Genomic DNA, 27,603 nt, shown 5'->3' with positions numbered 1-27,603 from the left:
TACACCTTAGGCAGATTTTTGGGTTGGAGCAAAACTGAAACTGACACAAATCACCTAACTCCAAAACTAGAGGTCGTTGTATTAGAAATAACGAAGAACCACATACACATACACACACAAAAAAAAAAAAAAAATTCAAACACATGCTTAGAAGAGAGTGAGTGGCAAGGCAAAAGTTTTTATTTGTGCCAGAAGGGAAAACAACAGACCCTGGGTAGCTAGTGTGTCTGCTTATATCCCAAGGCAGTACTGCCCTTTACCCTGATTGGAGGAGCTTGGGGTTGGTTGCAATCTATGTGATTGGCTAATTCGGCAAAGGGTTGGGTTATAATTAAAATTGCTATAATTGGATCCAATTAAGGCTGAACACTATATTCTGAAAAAGGGCCACCAGACTTTCTATGGAAACTCAAGGTGCGCTGAGTCCTAGAGTTACGTACAACTGTCAATCAGAGACATCTGAGACAACCCAGGTCCTGTCAAAGGAGAGAAAGTTCACGTTTGCCAGTTAAAGGGCTATTCGAATAAATATGGTTCCTAGCTGGAAGGCATTGCTTCCAGTAGGTGGTGCTGCCCCCAAGGGAATCTGTTGCTTCCCTTTTTCAGAAAGTGATGAGATACTGAAAATTTCAAAACAGAAAGTCAATACATGGGTTCTTACGCACAATAGGAAAAACAAAAACAGAAGGTTTTATATTAATCAATCCATCCAAGGTGCATTTTGGTTTCACGTTAACTGAAAGCGATCAACTTAGTTGTTTAAATAGTTTGGGGAGAGTTCAAACATCCCTCTTTCACATCAGCTTTGTCCCATCAATTGGCTCTGAAATCACAATGTTCTGCCAAGTATATTATACTTGTGTCCACCTCTTGGTGAGAGGTGAGAAGACAGCCTTCCTTGAGGGACAATATGAGTTCTTTTTTTGGAAGGAGATGTCACCTCCTGATCGTCTTCATCTCCAGTATTTCTTCCATGAATGTGAATGTGTTAGAATTCTAATCCTTTAACTTAAGTCCAATAGTTTAAGAAATGATAGATCATGTAACACTTGGAGAAGACTGTTCTTGTCCTATTTTAAAAGGATTATAAAGGTAACAGGGAACCAAACTTAGAGTACTGAAAATCATTCATACTTTTCCTGATACATTACACAAGTTGTGTGTATTGTGTATATTTATTATTAATTGTTTGCTTGAGATGAACTGCCAAACATGCACATGTTGGGATCACTATTACCAACTTCTTTTCTTTAATAATTTTAATTATCTGCATGTTAGATGAGGGAAGAGTGTATGATAGATAACTAAATGGTATTTAATCCCCAAATAATTTAATACAGGATTCAATGTGCATTTTATGATATCTGAAAATTGTTACAGAATTGGATAAGTCTTAATAACCTGATAAGATACAGCATTGTATCCAAAAGAAACATCAAATATATCCCTTCCCCTTGAAGAATTTGATCAGCTAATCATAACATAGGAATTGTAGCATATTACACCTATAATCACTAGATTGCACCACAAGATAGTAGTTGTTAAAGTGCTCAAATTTTCAATAGATGTTTTGTAGCAACCCAGTTAGAGAGGAAGTAGCACCATTATTGGACAGTTGTTAAGTGTCACCACCACCCCCACTCTATGAATTTGAGTTATTTTTATTTATGTCAACAATCTCATGGGATAGCTAATGAAGTTCATAAAGTTTAAGTCAACTGCTCAGGTCACATAGGCAGGAATGAATATGACCAAGAGTCAAACCTTGATTTCATTTTACCTATTGCAATGATTTGGATCTTAAATATCCTCCAAAAATTCTTGTGTTAAAGAATAATTGGTCCTCAACTGGTAGAGCTTGCCCCATTGTATGATATCAGTTCTGAATACCTAGGTTGGTTCTATACCTTTGCTACTCTGAATAGCACTGCAGTAAGCATAAGAACACAGAGGTCTCTTTAATATGCTGATTTCACTACCTTCATGTATGAACCTAATGAGATTGGTGGCTCACACAGTAGTTCTATTTTTTTTTTCCAGAGAACCCTCACATAAAGTAAAGTATTGAAAGTGCAAGCTATTTCTGGGCATGGAGGTACACACTTGTAATTCCAGTGGCTGGCAGGGGGCAGGGGATGGGAGTGTTGGGGGGGGTGAGGCAAGAGGATCACAAGTTCAAAGCCAGCCTCAGCAACTTAGCAAAGGCCTAAGCAGCTTTGCAAGACTATGTCTCAAAAAAAAAAAAAAAAGGGCTGGGGATGTAGCTCAGTGGTTAAGCACCAATAAGTTTCAATCCCTGGTACCAAATAAATAAATAAATAAATAAATAAGGTGTGAGCTATTGAGGCAGTTTTCTGTCTAGCTTAAAGCCCATCCTTCTCAAATGTATATTTATGATTTTTAAGTTTTTATTAGTACATGTGCATATTTGCAGAGGTTTTTCTTTGTTACTCGTACCCTCAATATCTTGGGTATTAATTAAGGACACATTATTACTTTCAGAATTACCGTAGTTACTTTCATCTGCCATCCTGTGTGTACTTTACTTAGTACTAGATTTAGAAACAAATATAGAAAATTCATAGTATTAGGAGGCAAACACTGAATAATAATGAAAGATATTTATCCAATTTACGAAAGTGATTATACTCTCTCATGCCCCTTTTTCTAGCTTCTTCAAAGCATAAGCACACCTTTAATCTCTAGTATCATTTCCAAAATCTTTCATCATCTCATAACCACTACTCTGTGCCACTTCTCTGTGCCAGAAAAATTACCTGTTCATCCATATATTATCTCATTTATTACTCTCAAAACACCTCAAGATAGGGCTGTGTTGTAGCTCAGTGGTGGAGCACTTGCCTCACATGTGTGAGGCGCTGGGTTCCATCCTCAGCATCGCATAAAAGTAAATAAATAAAATGAAGGTATTGTATCCACCTACAACCTATATATATATATATATATATATATATATATTTTTTTTTTTTTTTTTTAAACTCAAGATAGCATCAAACCCATTTCATATGAGAAAACGAAGGCACTTGGTAGACTTGTCTACCTTTGGCTGTAATATTCCCTGGGGGAATCTCCAACCATTTAGTCCCTGAGTACAGACACTTACCAGGGAAGGCAGCCATGGAAACTCAAGGCTGATGGCACAGGCTTTGTGGACAGAGAGCTCTGGAATGGGTTTTTGACTATACTCTCAATACCTTTGGAATAAAATTGACCTCCTAAGGCTCCTGATGGGCTAATGACTATATGAGAATTCAATAAGAAAACACTTAATGAAGTGTCATGACAAGCACATTACTCAGCTTGAGCTTGAAAGATTGATTTATTGCAAAACTTATCTTGCCAAGAACAAGCTGTCTTTTCTTTCTTTTTTCTTTTCTTTTTTTTTTTTTTTTTTTTTTTTTTGTACTGCAGATTGAACTCAGGAGCACTTAATCACTTTGTCACACCCCCAGGCCCCTTTTTTTCTACTTTATTTTGAGACATACATAGTCTCACTGAATTGTTTAGGGCCTCACTGAGTTGCTGAGGCTGGCTTTGAACTTTTGATCCTCCTGCCTCCAGAGCTGCTGGGATTACAGGTGTGCAACACGGCACACTGTCCAGCTGTTTGTTTGTTATTGTTTTATTAACTTTTACTTCTTCTCTAAATATTTCATATACTTTTTTTGACAGCAGAATATATTTTGATTCATTGTCCCCAATTGCAGCACAACTTTTCATTTCTCTGGTTGTACATGATGTAGCATCACACCATATGTGCAGTCATATAGGTACATATGGTAATGATGTCCATCTTGTTCCACCATCTTTCCTGCCCCCATGCACCCTCCTCATCCTGCCCTCCCCTTTGCCCCATCAAAGTTCCTCTGTTTTCCCCATGCTCTCCCCACCCCCCAATTATGGATCAGCATCCACTTATCAGAGAGAACATTCAGCCTTTGATTTTTTTTGGAGATTGGCTTACTTCAGTTAGCATGATATTCTCCAAATCCATCCATTTACTTGCAAATGCCTTAAATTTATTCTCTTTTAATGCTGGGTGATATTCCATTACAGTTTCTTTATCCATTTTTCTATTGAAGGGCATCTAGATTGGCTCCACAGTTTAGCTATTGTGAATTGAGCTGCTATAAACATTGATGTGGCTGTTTTACTATAGTATGCTGAATTTAAGTCCTTTGGGTATAGACCAAGGAGTGGGATAGCTGGGTCAAATGGTGGTTCCATTCTAAGTTTTCTAAGGACTCCCCATACTGCTTTCCAGATTGGTTGCACCAATTTGCAGTCCCACCAGCAATACATGAGTGTGCCTTTGCCCCTACATCCTTGTCAACATTTATTGTTCTCTGTATTCTTGATAACTGCCATTCTGACTGGCATTGAGATAAAATCTTAGGATAGTTTTGATTTGCATTTCTCTAATTACTAATTAAAAATGTTGAGCATTTTTTCATATATTTGTTGATCAATTGTATCTAAGGAGTGTCTGTTCAGCTCTTTAGCCCATTTATCCATTGGGTTGTTTGGTTTTTTGGTGTTAAGTTTTTTGGGTTCTTTATATATCCTGGAGATTAGTGCTCCATCTGATGTGCACGTGGCAAAAATTTGCTCCCAAAATGTAGGCTCTCACTGCTGGTTTTCATTGTTATTTTCCATTTCCTCTTCCTGTAATGCTTTGCCAAGGATGTTTTGAAGAGATGGTTTTCTAGCTGCAAATTCTTTTAACTTTTGTTTATCGTGGAAGGTTTTAATTTCATCTTCCATCCTGAAGCTTAATTTCGCTGGAAACACAATTCTTGGTTGGAACCCATTTTCTTTCAGTGTTTGAAATATGTTATTCCAGGATCTTCTAGCTTTCAGAGTCTGTGTTGAAAGATCAGCTGGTATCCTGATTGGCTTACCCCTAAACGTGATCTGCTTCCTTTCTCTTGTAGCTTTTAAAATTCTCTCCTTATTCTGTATGTTGGGCATCTTCATTATAATGTGTCTAGGTGTGGGTCTCTTATGATTTTGCACATTCGGCGTCCTGTAGGCTTCTAGGATTTGGGGTTCTGTCTCATTCTTCAAGTCTGGGAAGTTTTCTCGTATTATTTCATTGAATAGATTGCTCATTCCTTTGGTTTGAAACTCTGTCCCTTCCTGTATCCCAATGACTCTTAAATTTGGTCTCTTGATGTTATCCCATATTTCTTGGATGTTCTGCTCATGGTTTCTTAACAGTCTTGCTGAGCTGTCTATGTTCTTTTCAAGTTGAAATACTTTATCTTCATTGTCTGCTGTTCTGTCTTCTAAGTGTTCTACTCTGCTGGTAGTAGCATTAGAGCAGATTATGCTAAGTGAAGCTAGCCAATCCCTAAAAAACAAATGCCAAATGTCTTCTTTGATATAAGGAGAGTAACTAAGAACAGAGTAGGGTCGAAGAGCATGAGAAGAAGATTAACATTAAACAGGGATGAGAGGTGGGAGGGAAAGGGAGAGAGAAGGGAAAATGCATGGAAATGGAAGGAGACCCTCAGAGTTATACAAAAGTACATACAAGAGGAAGTGAGGGGAAGGGGAAAAATAATATAAGGGGGACAAACGAATGTCAGTAGAGGGAGCAGAGAGAGAAGAGGGGAGGGGAGGGGAGGGGAGGGGAGGGGAGGGGAGGGGGGATAGTAGAGGATAGGAAAGGCAGCAGAATACAACAGACACTAGTATGGCAATATGTAAATCAATGGATGTGTAACTGATGTTATTCTGCAATCTGTATATGGGGTAAAAATGGGAGCTCATAACCCACTTGAATCAAATTGTGAAATATGATATATCAAGAACTATGTAATGTTTTGAACAGCCAACAATAAAAAATTAAAAAAAAAATGTAGGCTCTCTTTTCACCTCGTTGATTGTTTATTTTGCTGAGAGGAAGCTTTTTAGTTTGATTCCATCCCATTTATCAATTCTTGATTGTATTTCTTGTATTTTAGGAGTCTTGTTAAGGAAATCAAGGCCTAATCCAATGTGATGAAGATTTGGGCCCACTTTTATTTAATTTTTTAAAAATTTTTATTAGTTGTTGATGGACCTTTATTTATTTATTTATATGTGGTGCTGAGAATCAAACCCAGTGCCTCACACGTGCTAGGCAAGTGTTCTACCACTGAGCCACAACTTAAGCCCCCTACTTTTTCCTCTTTTAGGCGCAGGGTTTCTGGTCTAGTACCCAGGTCCTTGATCCACTTTGAGTTGAGTTTTATGCATGGTGAGAGATGGGGGTTTATTTTCATTTTGCTGCATATGGATTTCCAGTTCTCCTAGCACCATTTGTTGAAGAGGCTATCTTTTCTCCAATGTATGTTTTAGGTACTTTTGTCTAATATAAGATAACTGTATTTATGTGGGTTTATCTCTGTATCTTCTATTCTCTACATTGGTCTGCATGTCTATTTAGGTGCCAATACCATTCCATTTTTGTTACTATACCTTTGTACTATGGTTTAAGGTCTGGTATAGTGATGCCTCCTGCTTCACTCTTCTTCCTGAGGATTGCTTTGGCTATTCTGGGTGTCTTATTTTTTCAAATGAATTTCCTGATTGCTTTTTCTATTTCTAAATGGAATGATGTTGGGATTTTAATTGAAATTGCATTGAATCTGTATAGTGCTTTGGGTGGTATGGCCATTTTGACAATATTAATTTTGCCTATCCAAGAGCATGAAAGATCTTTCCATCTTCTGAAGTCTTTTTCCATTTTTTTCTTTAGTGTTCTGTAGTTTTCATACCACTCCAGATGACAACTTCGTAAGCAACTCACAGAAAAAGGGTTTAACAACCTGCAATCCTCACTCTTCAAAAGAAGTACACAGCCCAAGAAGAAACAGAAAGGACAGTGAGACATAAGCAGTGAACATCCATTCTTGTCAACAGTTTTGACCACCTCAGCAGAGATAATCTCTTCATTTTTATGCTTTTATTGGTGCATTACAGTTCTACATAGTATTGGGGTCCATTTTGACATATCTTACATGCATGAAATATAGTTTGCTCCACTTTGGTCCCCAGTAATTCCCCTTTCCCTCCTCTTCTCCCTCACCCTGTTCCCCTTCCTCTATTCTACTGGTTTGGCTTTTATTTATTCATACTTTTTTAAATTAGTGCTTTATAGATAAAGATGCAATTCACAGTGATATATTCATATTTTGTACACAGCATAATTTGGTCAATTTCATTCCACTTTCCCATCCCTTCTCCTTCCTCCTCTATTCTCTGCCCCTAAGATATTTTTTTCTTCTTTTTCTATCAAGTATGAGTACTAGTGTGCATGTGTATGTGTGTTAAGGTGTGCTGATTGGCTTGTTGATATTCATGTATACCTTTTTCTCTTCATTTTTATCACTTTTTCCTTCTTTTTCTTTGCTAAACCTTTTATTTCACCTTGTTTTGACTTTTGACTGTTGCTGTTATGCTCTGATTTATCTTTTTGTTGTTTGTTTTGGTTCTTGTTTTTATTTCTCTTATTCTTCCTTCTCTCTTCCTCCTGCAATAACCAAATATGCTTCTTGTCTCTGTCTCTCATTGTTTATTTTACTTCTTTTTGCTATTTCTTACTGCTTCTTTATAGACATCTCTAATTACCTCTTTCCTGATTAACTGTTTGGCTTTTGAATATTTTTTCTTTTTTATTTGTTTTAATTAGTTACACATGACAGTACAATGATCTTGACATATCATACATTTGAATCAGATAGGGTATAATTTCTCATTTTTCTGAGTGTACAGGTTGCAGAATCACATTGGTCATGCAGTTTTTGAATATTTTAAACTTTCTTTTTCCTTCCTATCCCATTTTCTTCTCTCTTAATGAGCTATAATTTTACCTTTAAGAATGATTTAATTTATATAATTCATGCCCCCATCTTTCATGTTGCTTTGGTTATTCCTACTAGGGAGGGCACAGTTGACATCTGCTGTATACTTTAATGCAATATCTAGTTCGTGTTCACTGATTGTTATTGCTGTTGCTAAATGCTGACTGACCCTGCCAGTCCTCTTTATGTGGTAGTTATTAGTGTACATGCCACAGTAGACACCAAACATTTATTCTAATGCTGTATGTTGATCACCACCATTGTTGTTATTGCCTTGCTTTCCCTTTTCCCGAAGGGGCTGGGAAGCAACTGGTACATTATGAGATCATGTAGTAGAGACTCCATAGCTGAAACAACACACCAAAGTGACAACCTCTGCACAAAAACTGACCCCCTCAACCTTCAAAAATACTTTAACACATAGAAAATGGGAGAGAATACCTTGAAACAAAAACTAGGCACCAAGTAGGAATGACTAGAAGGGGACATCAGGTCCCACCCTTGAATGTGAATGTCCATATAAAATCAGAGACGGATTAAAAAACAATGCTCAATGCTCCACTAATGAACTATATCCCCAGCCACAATGTATATTTTTGAAGTATGTTGTGCCATATGTTTTTCACATCAACTCCAATACTAGACATCTTATTCAGTTCATGTCTATTATATTTTCTTCTTCATTTCCAGACTACACCCATTTCTTGTCTTTTCCCTCATATCAGCCAATTCTGATAATTTGGGATATATGTTTAAATAAGTGGATTTTTAGTATAGATAATGTCTCCCTTATATTATGTTATTAAGGTGTATTTTGCATTACATTGTTCTACCAAGTTATTCTGATGATTGTGTTGTAATTCGTAGCAAGCCACCATCATATTTTATTCACCCAGACCTGCAGTGAACAGTTGCTTCTAATGCCTCCACTTAAACATTTTTGTACATACACAATTCCCTTGTTGACTTTCACAAGTTTCTCTGTGGGTATATAATAGGATTTGGAGTGCTGGAACCCCAGTGTATAGATACTTTTCCCCAGATCTGTCAGGCTGCCCATAGAGTGACTTCCCAGTCTTTAATTCCAATAGGAGCTTGAGGATACCAGTTTTAACCACACCTTCAGCAGCATCGGTATGATCCAGCTTCCTCATCTCTTAAAGGAATGGTCTTAAAGTAAGACTTCATTTTACTTTGCATTTCTGATTCCTAATAAGGTTGATCATCCCCTCATACAGTTGTTAAGCTCTTGTTCCCCTTTTTATAAATTGCCTACTCACATGCTTATATATTTTGGTTTAATGGTAAACAAGGATGTTTTTGTTCATCCTCTGTTTATCAGTTGAGTCAAGGTCATTTTTGTTGATTGTAAAAATCTCTTGTATGGCTTTATTATTAATCCTTTTAGTATTAATCCCTTATCAGTCCTGGACACTGTTAATACCTGTCCTCTATTTGGTAAGTTTGACAATGTTGCCTTCATTTTCATACAGTCAAATCCTTCAATTTTTTTTTTTGGTTATATTGGGTTTTAGGGAGTCTTAAAGAGATCTTCATAAGGTCCTGATGTTCTTCTTTATTAAACTTTTTATTAAACTTTCACATAGACTATATGTTAATAGTGACTTTGTATAACATAATCCATAGGTATTTTTCTTCATATAATGAGCCAGTTTTGTCAACACTCTATTTAAAAAGGCATTTTTTTACTAGTTCATGGTATCATTGATACAGTTCATATTCACTGGATTTTCTTGTTTTGCTTTAATTTTGTTTTTTAAGATACTAGGGATCAAACACAGAAAGTTGAACATACTAGGCCAGCACTCTACCACTGAGTTACATTCCCCATAGCTCACATTTTTTTTTTCTTCTTGAGAAAAGGTCTTACTACACTGCTCTGGCCTTGAACTGCAATCATCCTACCTCAGCCTCTGATGTAGCTGGGATTACAGGTGAATACCACCATGCCTAGCTTCAAATTCACTTGTACATATGTCTGGTTGTGAACTAATTTTCCTTCTATATAGATCCATAAAAGTGAAGTGATATATCTTTATATATAGTCAGGTGATCTCTCTTTGTTTTTTCTATGCTTTTGTTTTGCCAAATCAATTGTTATTTTTATAAACTGTATTTTCCCACACAAATGTTCAAAGAAGTATGATTGGTTCCTGGGAGTAAAAAAAAAGAAAAAGAAAAAAAGATATTCTACAGAAATTTAAGTGGAATTGTGTTGAATGTATTGGTTTGAAGAGAGTTGTCATCTTTATAACATCAGAAACGTGATAGTATTCCATTCATCCAGATCCTTCCTTATATACTTTGTTTCTTAAATTTTTAAATATGTTATGCGTTAAGAAATATGAATGTTTGTTGCCACTATGATTTTACTACTATTTTATGGTGGTTTTGCTATGATGAAAATGCTTTGTCTTTTATTATATTTTCAGTTTGATATGACCATTATAACGGAAAATAACTAATTTTTTAAAAAATCTTACATCCGGCACATTTGTTGAACTTCTTTACTAGCTCTGTATTTGTGATGATTCTTTGTGTTATCTATAGAACATCCTGTCCTTCTCTCTCTCTTTTTTTTTTTTTTTTGGTAAGGGATTAAACTCAGGGATACTAGACCACTGAGCCACATCCCCAGCCTTATTTTGTATTTTACTTAGAGACAGGGTCTCACTGAGTTGCTTAGCACTCACTTATGCTGAGGCTGGCTTTGAACTCGCAATCCTCCTGCCTCAGCCACCGAACCACTGGGATTACAGGCATGTACCACCATGCCAGGCCCTATCCATCTCTCCTATACATAAAGATAGTGTCTTGTTGGGAATGGCATTCACAGGAGACATGCTTGTTTCTGTCCTTAACGGGAGTGTGTGTGTTTCAATTTGTGTTCTGTTTTAGTCAGCTTTTTCACTGCTGTGCCCAAAATATGTGATAAGAACAATTAGAGAAGGAAATATCTATTTGGGGGCTCAAGGTTTCAGATGTCTCTGTCCATAGAGGGCTGACTCTATTCCTCAGGGCTCCAGATAAGGCAAGATATCAAGTCGAAAGAGTGTCATGGAGGAAAGTGGCTCTGGACATGGTCACCCGGAAGCAGAAAGAATTCTCCTTTTACAAGGACAAATATTTACCCCCAAAGCATGTTCCCCCAGTGATGAACCTCTTCCTGCCATACCCCACCTGCTTTCAATTACTACCCAGTTAATCCATATCAGGGAATTCAGTACTGATTATGTTAAGACTTTCATAATCTAATCATTTTACCTGTGAACCTTCTTGCATTGTCTCACACATGAGGTTTTTGGGGGCACCTAATATCTAAACCATAACATTCTATCCCTGCTTCCCAAAAGTTCATGCTCATCTCACAATGCAAAATACATTTAGTCCATTTTCAGGAGTCCCTATAATCTCAATAGTTCCAAGATTGCCCAAAAGTCTAAGTCCAAAGTCTCCCTTGAAACTCAAGGCAAATTCTCACTGTGAGCCTTTGTAAAAATCAAAAGCAATTGACATATATCCAATTTATAAATTTCCATTCCATGAGGGGAAAAGAGAGGCATAGAAAGAAGGGATTCGACCAAATTAAGACTGAAATCCAGCTGTGCAAACAAGTCTGATAGTTCTATGTCTGGCATCTGGAGCACATGGCATCCTGATATTCTCTCCAAAGGGCTTGTGTAGCTTTGCCCTTGTGGCTTTGCTGGTTGTGTAATGCCAGATTCGTGGGACCCCAATAGACCTCCAAGAGCCAAATCCGATGCAATCACACAAGAGTCTTTATTGCGAGCTCGAGCCTGGACTCATAACCGTTCACAATGCAGCAGTCCCAGGGAGTGAGTCCTGGTCCTTTGTTTAGTGAGATTTTATAGGTTTTGGGGGGATACTCTGTGCGTCACAACATCACACAGCAAATCACTTCACACCACTGGAAAATCAAACAACAACTCTTAACATTGATTAGTACATTCACTGGCGGGAACAAGTTGGGTAAGGGTGATTGGTTAGTACAAGAGGGGGATTCATTTGAACTGATTGGTTTAAGCCACAAGGGGTGTACGTGTTGAACTACATGGTTTCCCAACATGTTATCAACCACCATAAACTACTGGGGGGCGGGGGGTGTCATCTGGTATCCCATGTATTTTTTTCCTGTCTCATGTTGATTGGTGGTTGCTAGGGGTTTCTATGTGTCCTCACCTAGCCTGACTGAATTAGGGACACCTGGCGCCTCAGATCTCTCCAGTTATTTTCAAACAACTCAGCAGGGTGGGTATGTGCCTAGGAGCGCTTTGTGGGTTTTTCCAAAGACAAGGGTCTTGCCCCCTTCCTTGGACAGGCTTTGCTCTGAGGTAGAGGCTGGGTTCTCAAAAATGGAGTCACATCAGTTTCTCAGTTGCAGCCCACATGGCCTCTCTCTTGGTTTGTCTGTGCCTGAGCACAGAATTGATTCCTGCAGCTTACACCGGCAGACATTCCACATTACTGCCACATTACTGGCATCTCTTAATCTTGGAGGTCTCCCCTGCAGTTTCAGCTTCCTTCCCACATCTTCAGGGACTCCCCACAGGGGCTCCCCACAGGGACTTCAACCCTGATGTGCTTTACCTGGCCTCCAAGGCCTTCCTTTGAAATCTTGGTGGAAGCCTCCTTGACTCCATATCCTCAGCACCCTGCAATCCTGCAGAACCAGCACCTGTGGTTGATCTCAAGGTCTGTCACCAGATCAAGCCTCGAGGGACCTTGGCTGCAGCCAGCCTCTGAGTGCCCCTCAGCTGAGCATGGTGAAACAACTTCCTAGCCACCATCCCCACCACCACCTCTTACAGATAGGGTGCTCCCACGTTGTCTCTTTTCAAAGGAATTTTTACTTTCGTACCCTTGACAGGCCATCTTTCTTATTGTCTCTCAATATGCTGTTAGCACGTCCTCAGTGGCTCTAATGTCTTTGAAAGCTGCAGCTTTCTTAGCCCAAGTTTTACCCACAGTTTTTTGGTCAAACTGCAAGTTTTTCAAATCCTTCTGCTTTGCTGTCTGCTCCTGATTATCGCAATAAACTTGGCTAAAACCTGCCAGCAATGCCAATTCCACCTCATGAAGGCTGTGCTTTCTTGAAAGTTTCTCCACCAGATTAATTTGTTCATCACATTTAAATTGAGCCTCAAGCTCTACCCTCTTCCTCTTCTCTGCCCTCTTCCTTTCTTTCTCTCTACCTCTTCCTCTTCTTTCTCTGCCTGCTTCCTCTTCTCTCTCTCCTCTTTCTCTTTCTCTCTGCCCTCCTCCTCTCCTCTCTCTGCTCTCTGCCTCTCTTTTCCTTCAGGCAGTTCCCCAATAAAATCTCTTGGTTGAAAAAAATAAATAAATTGAGCCTCAAAGTCTCAGTACATGCAGAAAATGTAGACAATGTCTTAGCCATAATGTAATAGGAATGGCCTCTAGTTCAATTTCCAATACTGTTGTGAGCCTTCCAAGGGCGGTGTGTGCAAGCTATGTGCATTTGAGAGTATGAGGGGACTGGTCTGGTGTTGCACGCTGATTGGGCTGTGCCACACAAGTGTGCCTTTTCTCTTGCTCTGCCTGTAATCCCACACAGCACCCGAGATGGGAGTAATTTACTAAGATGTCAGTCAATCTGCTGACCACAGACATCACCAAGCAAGACTCCACCCTTCAAAACCCAATCCCTTGACTTATTTAGGTGGAACTTTCTATCGAATGTCCTTCCCCCCAATAAATAGAGGGGTTTGGGGTGTGCTTGCTCTCTTTCCTCTTGCCTCCCTTGCTCCCCTTGCCCTCCAGCATGGGAGCTGATATCTGAGGTCTCAGAGTAGTCCCCGACCCAAGCAACTGAGAAAAAGGTATTTTCGTGCTTGTGTGGTTTCTTCGCTGTTTTCATAGTTATTGGTACAGCCAACTCCTCTGAACCCAGCTCATTTCGTCAGCCTGGCCACTGACAGAATACACTCCCCTTTTTCCTCTAAAACCTCATGAGTCCAGTCTTTACTGTCTGGAGTCCTATCAGCATTCTGGCCTTTTGAGCACCCACCAGAATTGCCCATCAAGTTCTGCTTACAAAATTCTAAAGCTTTTCCATCTTGCATCTCTAAACTTTTCAAAATTTCTCCCACAAATTCCAAAAAGCTTCCAAACCACATAGTCACAATAATAACCCCACTTCTTGGGACCTGTTTCCATTTTAGTCACCTTTTTTCACTGCTGTTAACAAAAGACTTGACAAGACAATTTGAAGGAGGAAAAGTTTATTTGGGGCTCACAGTCTCAGAGGTCTCAGTTCATAGATGGCTGACTCCATTCCTTGAGGCCTGAGGTGAAGCAGAACATCGTGGCTCAAGTGTGTGGCAGAGGAAAGCATCTGGGAACATGGCACCAGGAAGCACAGAGAAAGTTCTCTTCCCACCAAAGACAAATATATACCCTAAAGACACAGTCCCCACTAACCCACCTACTGAAGCCACACCGTACATTCCTAGGTTTACCACCCAGTTAATCCTTATTAGGGAATTAATTCACTGATTAGGTTAAGACTCTCATAACCCAATCATTTTACCTCTAAACCCCCTTGCATTGTATCACACATGAACTTTTAAGGGATACCTAATATCTAACCATAACATAATAATTTGAAAGAAGAGCTGAGACAAGAACTTGTTATAGGTAGCTTATCTGGGAGGTTTATTAGGAAACTGGAATAAAAAACATAGTGAGTCAGGAAAACCTATACACAGGTATGCTGTTGACTTGGTCTCTGTAGGCAGCAGGGGCTGAATTCCTCTCTGACAGTAGAAAGGAATGCCCCCATAATCACTGAAAAACAGTAAGTTTGGGGCATTTCTCCTTGGCCTGATACCTGTTGGTTGTGGGTGCTCATGGGGTGTTAACCCCTGCACCTTCCAGCTATGCTTGCATAAAAGCTAAGTATCTTCCAGATTAGGAGCAGGTCTAAGAGCAGAGAAGTGGAGAGAGGTGTGGTGCAGCTGGAGGACAGATGCTGTCTGAATTATCTCAGCTCATATGGAACTGTCCACCACAGCTGCAACCAAACATGGAGGAGCACAGAGGAGATATGACTGCACCGACAGCACCCACTTCAGCCCATCCATCACACCACTTACATCCACCTGAATTCCACTCTAGACTGTTTGACTGAGAAGTCATTTATATTTTCCAGAAAACAAAATACCAGAGGGTTCATAAAATTAACTGGTTTCTGTGGCTGGGGTTGTGGCTCAGTGGTAGAGTACTTGCCTAGCATGTGTGAGGTGCTCAGTTCAATTCTCAGCACCTCATATCACCTCCATCAACAACTGAGAAAATATTTTTTTTTTAAAAACTAACTGGTTTTTGCTACTGCCCCTCACAGGCTGTGATCACTATTTATTACCTCTCTTTTCTACTATCTTTTCCTCATTCTTGGCCAATACTTCAGCTCTACTAAGCAAACTGGAGTCCTGAAGGCTGAAGGAAACACCAAGTTGCCTCTGTGAATTCGCCGCCCATTATGCAGCAGTAACCAGAACCTTCAAGATGACAGGAAAAGCCAGTACTTAACTCCTTTGTTCACTGCTCTTCCACTGTGTGAAAGTTCCTAAGTGGCCAAGTAGCAGACACAATGTGACTCTATGGAACGCTTACTACATTTGTAGGTCCATCTCTCCCTTTACTCTTCAGGATTCAGAATCTTTAATCCAACTGGGCCAAAAGCTGCAGAGATGGGAACATAAATTCTACAAGTGAGTTAATGTAAATGATATGGAGAGACACCACTATTGCTTGGTTCATGGGCCTAAATATTCCAACTATTGGGAGCAGAACTCCTTGGTTTAATGTAGGGGTGTACAAACTAAATATAAAGGGACAGATAGTAGATAATTTAGTCTTTGTCACAACTACTTGGCTATCAAAGGGCAAAAAAAAAATAGCCATAGATAATACAAAAACATTTCTGCAAAGTTAATGCCATCTTTAGGACCTATAGTCCAAGACACTGATCCTCACTGACATTGGGGACAATCAATCATTCAGTCACTGAATATTGTCATCTTGCCACAAAGTTTCTAGCTGGTCTGGTTTCCAGAAAGGGCAGGACCATGGAGGGAGTTCAGCATCAGCCCTGCTGACAGCTCAAGCACCAGCAATAGCCCTCAGTACATCAGTTTTGGTGACAGCCCCAGCTGTCACAGAACACAATGAACGCTTCCTCCCTGCCACCTAGACAATTCTGTCCTAAAGCCCATTGAGCAAGCACTGGAGTAGGCCAAAGACATCTTATGAGCGAGAGATGCTACTTTTCAAATATCTATTAATGCTTTACATGTTAGTAAAATTCAAACCTAAAGATCATGGAGTATGGCTTCAAAGACAAGGAAAGAGGTAGGTGTGCACTTTGTTTTGAACATCTCTCTCCAAACTACTAGCTTTTGCTCCCAATTCTGCCTTCCTTCCCAACTCCCCAGAAAGCCTTCCATGCCAGCAGTCTTCTTGCATTCTTGCTTTACAGCCTGATAAGAGTAACTAGAGTATAAATAGCAACTAGAATTCACTTGGCCCTGTGGTTTCTTTTATTTTAAATCAAACTGACTTGTTCCCATGATTCATTCTGACATCCAAGAAAATATAAAAATAAAACTGAAAAGAATATATACCTGTTATTAAGTAAATATTTATAAATTAACATTTTGCTTTCTACTTTTTTAGGAAATGAGCACATACTTTTACAAACTTCCTTAATTTAAAAAGGAGATCAATTTTGTTATGTGTTTCTTACCAAAATAAAAATGTATATATAAAAAGGCAATTACAATGCAATAGGGGATAAATAAAATAGTATATATGTAAATATATACTATTCTTATTAAATTCTTATTTTAAAAGTTAGCATTAGTAACTTTGTGTTCTTTGTTCTGGTGGGTATATTTTGTGCATCAAGTATAAATGTATATTTTTTCTCTGTGTAATAAGGAATCATGTATACAGGGTACTGTGAGTAAGGTATGATTACATAAAAAACAGGATTGTACCAAAAACAGAAAAAAATTATTCACCTAGACATTCATATAATAAATAGGAAAACATATTACACTGTGAGATGATGCATTAATCAAATATCATAAAAACAAAAATATGTTCCTTAAAGTTCAAACATAAAAATATCAAGCTTTGTCCCCAAACTCATTGCAGCAATATGGAAGGACACCACTGATGTGCTAAATGATGTGCCAAGATTACCACAGCCTTAAGTGGTTCCTATCCCACTTATCCCAGCTCACTTATTCCTAAAGCATTTGCTTCAAGAAGGGTAGCTAGATGTAATATAATCTCCTGAACTGGAACCTGAAATCATCACACAGAAATTTTCTATACTGTTGCAACTTTTTTCCTATATTTGCAACTTTTTTGTAGAACTAAAATTATTTCACAGTTAAGCATTTATTAAAAGTGGGAAGAAGGCGGCTTAACACTCCGAGCAATACCTGCAACTGAGGATTCCTCCCAGGAGACTACAACCTGTCCACATGGCTCAGGAGTTTGAGAATGGCAAAATCCAGCCAGGGAAGGTCGTTGTGTTCATCAAGCCCACCTGCCCCTACTGCAGAAAGACCCAGGAGATCCTCAGTCAACTGCCCTTCAAACAAGGGCTTCTGGAATTTGTCGATATCACAGCCACCGGTGACACAAATGAAATATAAGATTATTTGCAACAGCTCACAGGTGTGAGAACGGTACCTCGGGTTTTTATTGGTAAAGATTGTATAGGCGGATGCAGTGATCTAATAACTATGCAAGAGAGCGGGGAATCTGACGCAGCTGAAGCAGATCGGAGCTCTGAAGTATTTACAGTGGAGCAGATGTCCACACCAATATCCTCCTATAGAGCTGGATGGCAGCACCGAAGATGGACAGCATTTCCTGGTGGATGGGATTTTTTAGCACAAATGGCTTTTTCTTCATTTGCCTCCATATTAAAAAGTGGACCAACTTGTCCCTAACCACAGGGCTAAGAAGGTTGATGGAACATCCTGATTTTCTTCTAGATTGGTCCTTTGGGTTCCAGAAAACCATGACAAGTTCTGGTTTAGTATTCACTGATCCAAAAAAAAATTTTTTTCTCTTTAGCTTGTGTTTCTTATTAACCATTCTGTGTGTGCCAGCATTGCCTCTACCTCCTAGCCAGTGTTTCTCAACCGTATTTATCCAGATGCTCCAAGGATGAATCTACAATTGGTTTCCTGCCATTTCCCATCAGCTGAAATTATTTTGCTGAATATGACTTTATGCAATTTGTATCATGAAATCCCTGGATATTTTGAGTGTGTTTTTTCAATCCTAACCCACCCCATCTAACCTTCAGGGTCACTGTGTAGAGCCATTGTTCTCACCTTGCCATCTCACACATCTCATTGGAAACATTCCACAATTCTGAAAGGGCATGAGGACCCAATTTGAGAACCTGTGAGGAAAAGTTGGTTGGTCATGTGGTCACCAGGGTCATGTGGCTAGAGGCAGCAGGGCAAGAGGCAAACATGTGGCAACACTTAGATAAGATGGTTTCAGATCACTCTGAACAACTGTGTATCATTGGATTTAGATTCCAGCAAAATTAAAATATAAGATTAAAACATTAGCGTAGAAAACTTATATGTCCCAACAAATCCCAAGAGTATGTCTGAAAGGAGCCAAATTTTGAGAAACACTGTCCTAAATAACACACACACACACAGAGAAGTTGGAAATATAAGACTCCCTTACTGTGAAGTTTGTCTCTAGAATTGCAAGATTGTTAATTTCATTCTGTGGTAACTAATGGTAATGGTTAATTTCTTTTCTAATAAAGATGTACATAGAGCTAAAAAAAAAGTGGGAAGAAGGTTAAGTCTCTATATGTGCAACTAGAACACAAATCTGAGCTGCACTGATGCTCTGATAAAGCAACAGAGAGGAAAGTACAGAGTCATTTCAAAAACAACCCATGGAGTGAGACACGTGTGCAACCACCAGTCCAGGTCAAGAAGTAGAATGTGTTCGGGTGTGGTGACACACACCTGTAATCCCAGCAGCCCCGGAGGCTGAGACAGGAGGGTCTCCAGTTCAAAGCCAGCCTCAGCAACAGCGAGGCATAAGCAACTCAGGGAGAGCCCATCTCTAAATAAAATACCAAAAAAAGGGCTGGGGATATGGCTCAGTGGTTGTGTGTCCCTAAATTGAATCCCCAGTAGTTCCCTCTGCAAAAAAAGTAGAATGTGACCAGCACACAGGAGCCCTGCACTCAACCTCCCCCATCACTGCTTCTGCCTGACTCCAGGTGCTGGCTGTGTTCTCCTTCTTGACCTGCACTGGTGGTTGCTCACGTGTCTTCATTTTATGGTAATTCACTGCACTGTCCTTTTTGTTACAAAGCCCTTCAATAAAAGAGTTTAAAAACACTTTCATAGTACTGGTAAATACTTTCCTATTACTGATAAAGGTTAGAATGAAGATGACATATGGAAATAACAAAGTATATGTCAGGGGATCCTGTGCAGGGACAGATACAATAATTGCTAAACCATAAGTCTAAAGATTTCAGAAGTGAAAAGACCTTGGAAATGGCCAAATCCAGCCCTGCTGAGTTCCTCATGGGGGTGGGTGGCTGTGCAGGTACTGCTGTAGTAGGAAAGGCAGGGCCAGACATGTGTGTCGTAGCAAAACTCCTCAGGAGAGTCTGTTGCATCCAGATTATATACAACTGAGCCATCCTGTGAAGTGAAGTGGCTTCAGAGAACAATGTCCCAGAAATAGCTCAAGAGCCACATCTTCAGGGCCCTGGTCTTCTACTAATCTGAAGCCCGAAGCCTCCACCTAAAACTCTTGAGCTCTTGCCACTCTAGTAGAGAAGTATCAGTAAGGCCCACAACCTCACTTAGTAAGCTCATCAGACATGTTCTTCTGTCATCACAACTTTTTTACTCTAGAAATAACACTGGTTTTTCCAACACGTTTTAGATTTAATACTTCTAATACAACAATAAACATTTGTTATTTATTAACAATGGTAAATCATAGATGTTAGACTATTAACGGTACTAAAGCTACTTATTCATCTTAAAGATGAGGAAACTGATATCAGACATGTTAGTAAGTAGTCGAGATTTCTAGAATTCTATTATCCTTTTTCAGGTTAATAAATCAGACTGAACTTCCCCATGTCTCTCTGATAAGATGAACTAATTTACATAATGAGGTAGTACAGGGGGGGAAAAAGGATAGGTTAAAAGGAGACCAACAGGGAAGGAAAGTGGGATTGTAACTTTAAATCTAAAACTCCATTAATGCCCTAGGCTTCACCCCCAGAAGATCAAATATGTTAGAGTACCATAAATCCAGCTAATTAGTAGCTTTTTTTGGTTTAAAGAATGTATTATTAGACTGATTAAAAGAAGCAGAGAGAGAGAGAGAGAGAGAGAGAGAGAGAGAGAGAGAGATTGTTAAAGACCCATGATGTAGGCACAGTCTAAGTGCTATATAGTAACTAGTAACATTAACCAGAAGACTTTACGAAGAACCAGACCACCATGACCTACTCTGTGCAGCACAATCAAAGGAATTGAGCTCATCAGGCTGATGCCATCCCCTTATGATTGTCATGGTCACCATTTGCAAGGTTTCCTTCAAAAGAAGAAGCCTGAGACCCCCAAAACATGTCTCCCTCTTCAGTATCCACACTACTCCTCCCTTTGAGTCTGTATCCTGTGCTATTGTTTGCTTTTCTGAATGAACCTGGCTTTACTCAACAAGTCTCCACTTGTGTCTCTTTTGATGCAGCTTAAAATTTATTTCCATGGTGTAAGTCAAAAATCTGCCAGGCCGAGTTGAAGACCTTTCTCCCTTCAAGAGACCTCCTCGGGCATCATCCACTGACACAGAATATCATTAGTTTTTGGCTTGAGTTCTTTCACATATAATTCAGTTTATTGCAATTTTTGTAAAATTTTTCTGCTTAAAATAATTGTTACCAAACAACAGTGTGATGCCAACTGAACATAAGACAATAAAACAATCTTCACTGCATATTCAAATATAACAAGTCAAGATCCCAAAACAATTCTAAGATGAAAAAAAAAGATGGAGGTATCATAATATCAGAATTCAAATTATATTACAGAGCTATAGCAACAAAATTGCATGATACTGACATAAAAACAGACACATAAGCCAATGGAACAGAATAGAAGACACAGAGACAAACCCACATAGACATAGTCATTCAATCTTTGACAAAGGTACCAAAAATATACATGGAAGAAAAGACAGTCTTTTAAATAAATGGTACTAGGAAGACTGATTATCCATATGCAAAAAAATGAAACTAGACCTTTACCTCCTACCCTGAACAAAAAATTAACTTAAATGGATCAAAGACCTTAGACCAGAAACTATGCAACTCCTAGAAGAAAATGTATACACTTCAGTGTATAGATTTCTTTAAAAGGTCCAATAAATGTTAGAGTACCATAAATCCAGTTAATTAATAGCTTTTTTGGTTTACAGGATGTATTTTTAAAGAAATCTATACATTCTAGCATATAGGCACAGGCAACAGCTTTCTCAATAGCACCCCTAAAGCTCAGGACATAATGCTCAGAACATAATAAATGGGATGACATCAATTTAAAAAGCTTCTGCACAGCAAAGGTAGCAATTAAGAATGTGAAAAAAAGAACCTATAAAATGAGAGAAAATCTTTTCTAGCTACTCTTCTGGCAGAAGAGTAATATCCAAAATACATAAAGAAGTGACCAAAAAAAATACCTCACACCGGAAAAACAAATAACCTAATTAATAAATGAGCAAATGAATTAAACACACACTAGCCAAAAGAAAAATATATACGCCAGGCTCTGTGGCACACATGTGGAATCCCAATGGCTTGGGAGGCTAAGTCAGGAGGATTACAAGTTTAAAGCCAGCCTCAACAATAGCAAGGCACTAAGCAACTCCGTGAGACCCTGTTTCTAATAAAATACAACTTAGGGCTGGGGATGTTGCTCAGTGGTTGAGTGCCTCTGAGTTCAATCCCCTGTACCCACCCATCCCCCCCCAAAAAAAAAAGAAAGAAGAAAAAATACATGAAATACATGTATTCAGCAAATACATGAAAAATGTTCAACATCCTTAGCAATTAGGAAAATGCAAATCAAAACTACACTGAGATTTCATATCACTCCAGTTAGAATGGTGGTCATCAAGAATACAAACAATAATAAATGCTGGAAAGAATGTGGAGAAAAGGAATAGCTTTACACTATGGTAGGTTATAAAGTACTAAAACCACTATGGAAAACAGTATGGAGGTTCCTAAAAAGACTAGGCATGGAACCACCATACAACCCAGCTACACCACACCTCAATATTTATCCTGAAGAATTAAAGTCATCATACTATACTGATAATTCATACCCATGTCAATAGCAGCACATTTCACAATAGCCAGACTGTGGAATCAGCCTAGGTGGATGAATGGGTAAAGAAAATGTGATACATATACACAATGGAGTTTTATTCAGCAATAAACAAAAAATGAAATTAAGTCATTTGCATGAAAATGGATGGAACTGTGAAGATTATGTTAAGTGAAATAAACCAATCTCAAAAAGTCAAGGGTCATGTGTTTTCTCTCATATGTGGAAGCTAGAGAGTAAAAAGGAAAAGAAAGATATGTGTGGTGGGGGGATGTCATGAAAACCAAATGGATATCACTAGAGTAGAGAAAGGGAATGGGAGGCAAAAGAGGTGAGGGAAAGGGGAAATACTGGGCAATGACACTGGCCAAATTATATTATTAGTGTGCACATATGAATATGCAACAATGAATCCCACCATTATGGATAAGTGAGAAACTGATGTGACTCCATTTTTGAGAAACCAGCCTCTACCTCAGAGCAAAGCCTGTCCAAGGAAGTGGGCATTACCCTTGTCCTTGGAAAAACCCACAGAGCGTTCCTAGGCACATACCCACCCTGCTGAGTTGTATATCTACAAATAACAGGAGAGATCTGCGGAGCCAGGTGTCCCTGACTCAGTCAGGCTAGGTGGGGACCCATAGCAACCCCCTAGCAACCACCAATCAGCATGAGACTGGGAAAATACCTGGGATGCCAGATGACCTTCCCAGTAGTTTATGGTGGTTGATAACATGTTGGGAAACCATGTAGTTCAGCACGTACACCCCTCGTGGTTTAAATCAATCAGTTCAAACGAATCCCCCTCTTGTAGTAACCAATCACCCCTACCCAACTTGTTCCCGCCAGTGAATGCGCTAATCATGTTTTAGAGTTGTTTTATGATTTTCCCGCGGTGTGTGATGATTTGCTAAGAGATGCTATGATGTATGTGAAGTCCCTGCCTTCCCCAAAGAGTGTTTAAAACTGCTGCAAACCCTGGGCTCGGGGCCTCTCAGCGTCACCAGTTGCTGTGTGCGCGGAGGTCTGAGCTAGCTTGCAATAAATGCCTCTTTGCTGCTTACATCAATCTCAGTCTCTGGTGGTCTTTTGGGGGTCCCCAAACTCGAGCATAACATTAATACAATGCAACAATAAAAAAGTGGAGAAAAGTCAATTCTCCGTTTAATATGACAGTAATTTATAGTAAATTAAAGAGGAATTTAAGAATATTTTTTAAGAAATAACAATCTGAAGTAGGTAATTATGAGAAAGAAAATCATTAAAACAACCAAACCCAAGAGGTTCTGCCACAAACCCCAAGGTGAGAGATCCATGCCCTGGACTGTCAAGAATTCTTCTCCGGTACATCTAAAATAAAAGAAAAAAAAATAAAACTACATTTATAGTATTTGTCAAGTTCTATTGCATATATTCACTGTTCCTTTGTTAGAGAAGCCTATAGGTAACCAAATTGTTAGTAGTTAGCCCTTTAAAACTAATAGCTAATAGTTGATGAATGCTAACAATTGTGCCAGACACTATGCTAAGCAACATGTACCTAATAGTTTACTAATCCCTAAAACAATCCGAAGGTGTATAGATATTACGCTCATTTTAAAGAGGAGGAACAGGAGGTTTAACAAGCCTGGGCAAGTTTATAAAGTCACACTATGAACCAAAATTTTAGCTTCCTCAGATTCACTCTTTTCCAGATCTATAATGCTGCTTCCTTAAAAGGAAAATTTGATCAGGTGACCTTTCACTTATTCCTTATAGTGAACCCTCAGCTTTACCTGATGGTATCTATAGCCCTTGCTAAGATGGTCAAAGCTCCTATAGTTCCACTCACCCACAAGACAGCCATTCAAAAGAACTGAGGCAAGAATTCCAAATCTGAGGGAAAAAAACGAGGGAGGGCTTTCTGCCAAAGTCATGTTCTCTCAGCTCTCACACCAAGACCCTACTGAGGAGTATGGAAACCCAGCTCGAGGATGTGACCAGCAGGCCCAGGAATCAGACTCAAACCTTAGGTAGCAGCTAGAGCAGAGCAGGATGCAGCATTCTTGCCACAGGTTAGAAAAGTGGCTGGTACTAAAAACACCTGGTGCCGCCACAATTATTGCCTGCTGCCATTCTTGTGCACCTCTAAGAATTTAGGCATTTCAAAAACATCCCTGGCCTCTCTTTGTTACTGAAGAAGCTTCCTCCTTCCTCTTGCGAGAATGAGCCTTCTGTGAGTGTGAAGCCTGTGGCCACTCCTCCTTATCTGGTCCTACTTTTTCCATCCATTTCCTGCCCTGAACAGCAGGGGGCCAGCAACTGTGTTACAAAGATGCCACAACCATCTGAAACCAAAGAGAGTACACAGGTAAAGAAAACCCCTCTCCCTAGAGGTTTTCCTCTCCGTCATTCAAAATAGAAATTTTTGCTCTTGCTAAGTATTATTTTCATACTCTCTAAAATTCCAGGAGAGATTTAGGATGCTAGGATTCTCTCTTCTCTCTCATTAATTCATGTTTCAAAATCAAACCATTAATAACAATTGTAGAAAACAAAAACATTACATGTTTAAAAGATCCTCTAATTTTATTAAAACCTGAATTTGTTTTAATGATATTGTGCAAAGCTAAGACTTCCATATCAACTTACTGAAATATGCATTTCTTTCTTTAGAGGATACATTCTCGGATAGGAAGAATTCCAAGTTAGGTTACACACACACACACACACACACACACACATACAAACACACACAATGCAGTCTTTGATTTCATGATTTCTGCCAAAGATCTAAGCTGAGAGAAGGCCGAGGATCTTAGTGGGGCCATACTCACTCCTCTTGGGCTATTGCTGCCCTGTTAGCTCTTAAATACTGTCCATGGACTGGCCTCACAGGTAGCCCATAATCCATATATTCAGAGCCTATAACCCCTTGCTAAATTATAAAAGGAGCCCATGTCAATGCAAATGTTCTAAAAAGTGAGGACTGAAATTTAAAATCAAAACAATATTTCAAAAAGCACAAAACACAGATTTCTCCACAATTTTGACTGTTAGAATACAGGAGTTGTACAGCATGTTCATATACATTAGTACACAAGCACTCACTTTAAGAGGAGAAAACAGGTTTAGAAAGGTTTGCTGACCCTAAAATGACTCTTACCAGTTCTAAGCCTAAGGGCCTTTCTACACCACACCACAGTAGCCAGCAAACCCAACCGGACATTGAATGCAAACTTACATCACATAGTTGCTGCAGGTATTGCTTCCTATTGTACCAAGTTCTAAACAGAAGTTCTGTCCCAAAAATTGAGTATGCTGCAGAGCCTATAACACAAGAGTGAGTGGGATAAGGTAAATGGTTGTGAATTTCAAAAAGTTCCCAAAAGATTATCATAATTATGTTCTTGAGTTTAATCGTTACTGTTTCTAGAACATTCACAGAGAAACTCGCTAAAGAACTGAAGTATTTTCCCTAGCAGTCAGGAAGTCTCCGGTGGGGATGTTGTTTCTAATTGTCCAAGAATGGAAATCTCTGTCTAGATCATCCCTTAAGCCCTTCCTTCTTCTTTCCCATTTCATAAACCCACAAACACAATAATTAAAATAATACCATGGTACTCAGTGAATTTTGTTGATTTATGGTAATGGTCTTGTCAATTGTCATCATGGGAATTAGAAACTTGGTTATACAATGAAACAGAAAGTTCACTTTGGAGCCAGTTAGTTTCTAAACCAATACAGCTACGAATATTATGTGGCCTTTGTTTTTCCTCTTATTTGCTTTTCAATATAAACTGTATGTTCTACTCTCCTCTCTTCTGATTATTTTCTTACTTAACTAAACACAATATGTTTTTCATCATTTAGTTAATCTTTCCCATTTGCTAGGAGATTTCTTCCCAACCATCTTCTTCCTCTAACAATAAGGTGACTTGGAAAACCCCAGATGACGTCCAGACCTTCTTTAAACCAAGGCTAAGAGGATATACTCATGCATTCCTCCTGAAAGACAATTCCCAGAAGGGAGGTTCATATCTCATGACTGGGGAAATTAGATCGTTAGGCTTTTTATTTTGATTGTTCCCAATTTGGGAACCCAACTTGAGGACAAAGGAGGACAACTTACCCTAAAGCCATAATGAGGAATACTTAAGTACTGAAGCCAAGAAAGCTTAGGTGGAATAGTTCCAACATACAGTGAGATAACCAGAAAAACCTACAGAAAGCAAAAACCAAGCATCAGAACCAGTCCAGTGACTTCATGAGGAATTCTAAACAAGACCTTCTTCAAGAACCCTAAGACCCCTAAACATTTCTGCTAGAAACAACTCTCTTGAAATTCTTCCTACTTACGTTAAACACTAATATTTGTCCTTTGCTTGTGTAACTCTGCATAGCTAAGGCAGTTTATGGTATTAAAAGAAGGACAAGGGCTGGGATTGTGGCTCAGCAGTAGAGCGCTCACCTAGCATGTGCAAGGCCCTGGGTTAGATCCTAAGCACCACATAAAAATAAGTAAATAAAGGTATTGTGTACAACTACAATTAAAAAATAAACATTAAAAAAGAAGGATAATATACCTATCATCTATATTTATACATTCCACTTATTTGGAAGATTCTTAATTATCAACACGATGTCCTCACCTTTCTTCTGTAACTGTATACAATGAAAGATTAAGAAGTACGGTTATCCTTTGGTATCCTATGAAGAATGGTTCCAGGATCCCCCTTATCTCCAACTCACAGATAACAAAATCTGCTGATGCTAAGTCCCTTATTTTCAAAATGACATAGTATTTGCATGTAACCTAAGTACATCATTTATAGTTTAAATCCTGTCTATTTTAAATCATCTCCATATTTCTTATGATACCTAATACATTGGGCATACTATATAGTTTATACTATATAGTTTAAGGAATAATGACAAGAAAAGAAAACGTGCAAATATTCCATACAGACACAATTATGGGACTGTATAGTTTTCATTAACAGTTGGTTAAATCTTTGGATAAAGAACCCATGGACATGAAGTGCCAACTATACTGACTATTTGGATTACATCACCACTATCTGTTCCCCTAATAAACCTGGCAATCTAGGAACATATTCCAGAAAACTCCTGAGCAGCACATATCCTTCTCTACAAAGTTTTACATTTCATATACATTAATTTAGAAATAATTTGACATTCAGAATGCAAGGTTAAGATAACCAGAAGCCTAGAACTGATAATGAGCACGATGTGGTGAAGCCCATCAGAAATTT

General features: G+C 38.9%; 2 protein-coding genes across 8 annotated transcripts in view; one reads left to right on the top strand and one right to left on the bottom strand.

Moving 5' to 3' along the window:
- LOC124102595 (broad substrate specificity ATP-binding cassette transporter ABCG2) overlaps positions 1 to 22,821 on the top strand; it is a 74,521-nt gene extending 51,700 nt beyond the window's left edge. The window contains exon 4 of one of the 2 annotated variants that reach the window (XR_006854923.2): positions 20,712 to 22,821. The gene's annotated coding sequence lies outside the window, so the exon portion shown is untranslated. Of the gene's footprint in view, positions 1 to 6,766; positions 10,384 to 20,711 lie in introns of those variants that run through there. The other variant, XR_006854921.2, reaches the window with a different exon arrangement.
- Positions 22,822 to 23,484: 663 nt separating this feature from the next.
- LOC124102594 (broad substrate specificity ATP-binding cassette transporter ABCG2) overlaps positions 23,485 to 27,603 on the bottom strand; it is a 62,441-nt gene continuing 58,322 nt past the window's right edge. For 5 of the 6 annotated variants that reach the window (XM_058583865.1, XM_058583866.1, XM_046459047.2 and 2 more), the window contains 3 exons: positions 26,460 to 26,549; positions 25,572 to 25,657; positions 23,485 to 23,698 (listed from right to left, as the gene is read on the bottom strand). In XM_058583865.1, coding sequence (XP_058439848.1) covers positions 23,551 to 23,698; positions 25,572 to 25,657; positions 26,460 to 26,549 — 324 coding nt within the window. In that variant the 3' untranslated portion in view covers positions 23,485 to 23,550. Of the gene's footprint in view, positions 23,699 to 24,355; positions 24,676 to 25,571; positions 25,658 to 26,459; positions 26,550 to 27,603 lie in introns of all 6 variants that reach the window. The other variant, XM_046459048.2, reaches the window with a different exon arrangement.

The sequence above is a fragment of the Marmota monax genome, unplaced genomic scaffold (genome assembly GCF_021218885.2).
Source record: "Marmota monax isolate L192 unplaced genomic scaffold, Marmota_monax_Labrador192_F-V1.1 WCK01_AAM20220418_F8-fsc00002, whole genome shotgun sequence".
Lineage (NCBI taxonomy): Eukaryota > Metazoa > Chordata > Mammalia > Rodentia > Sciuridae > Marmota > Marmota monax.
The sequence above is the reverse complement of the archived record's forward strand: the minus strand, read 5'-3'. Positions and strand labels throughout refer to the sequence as shown.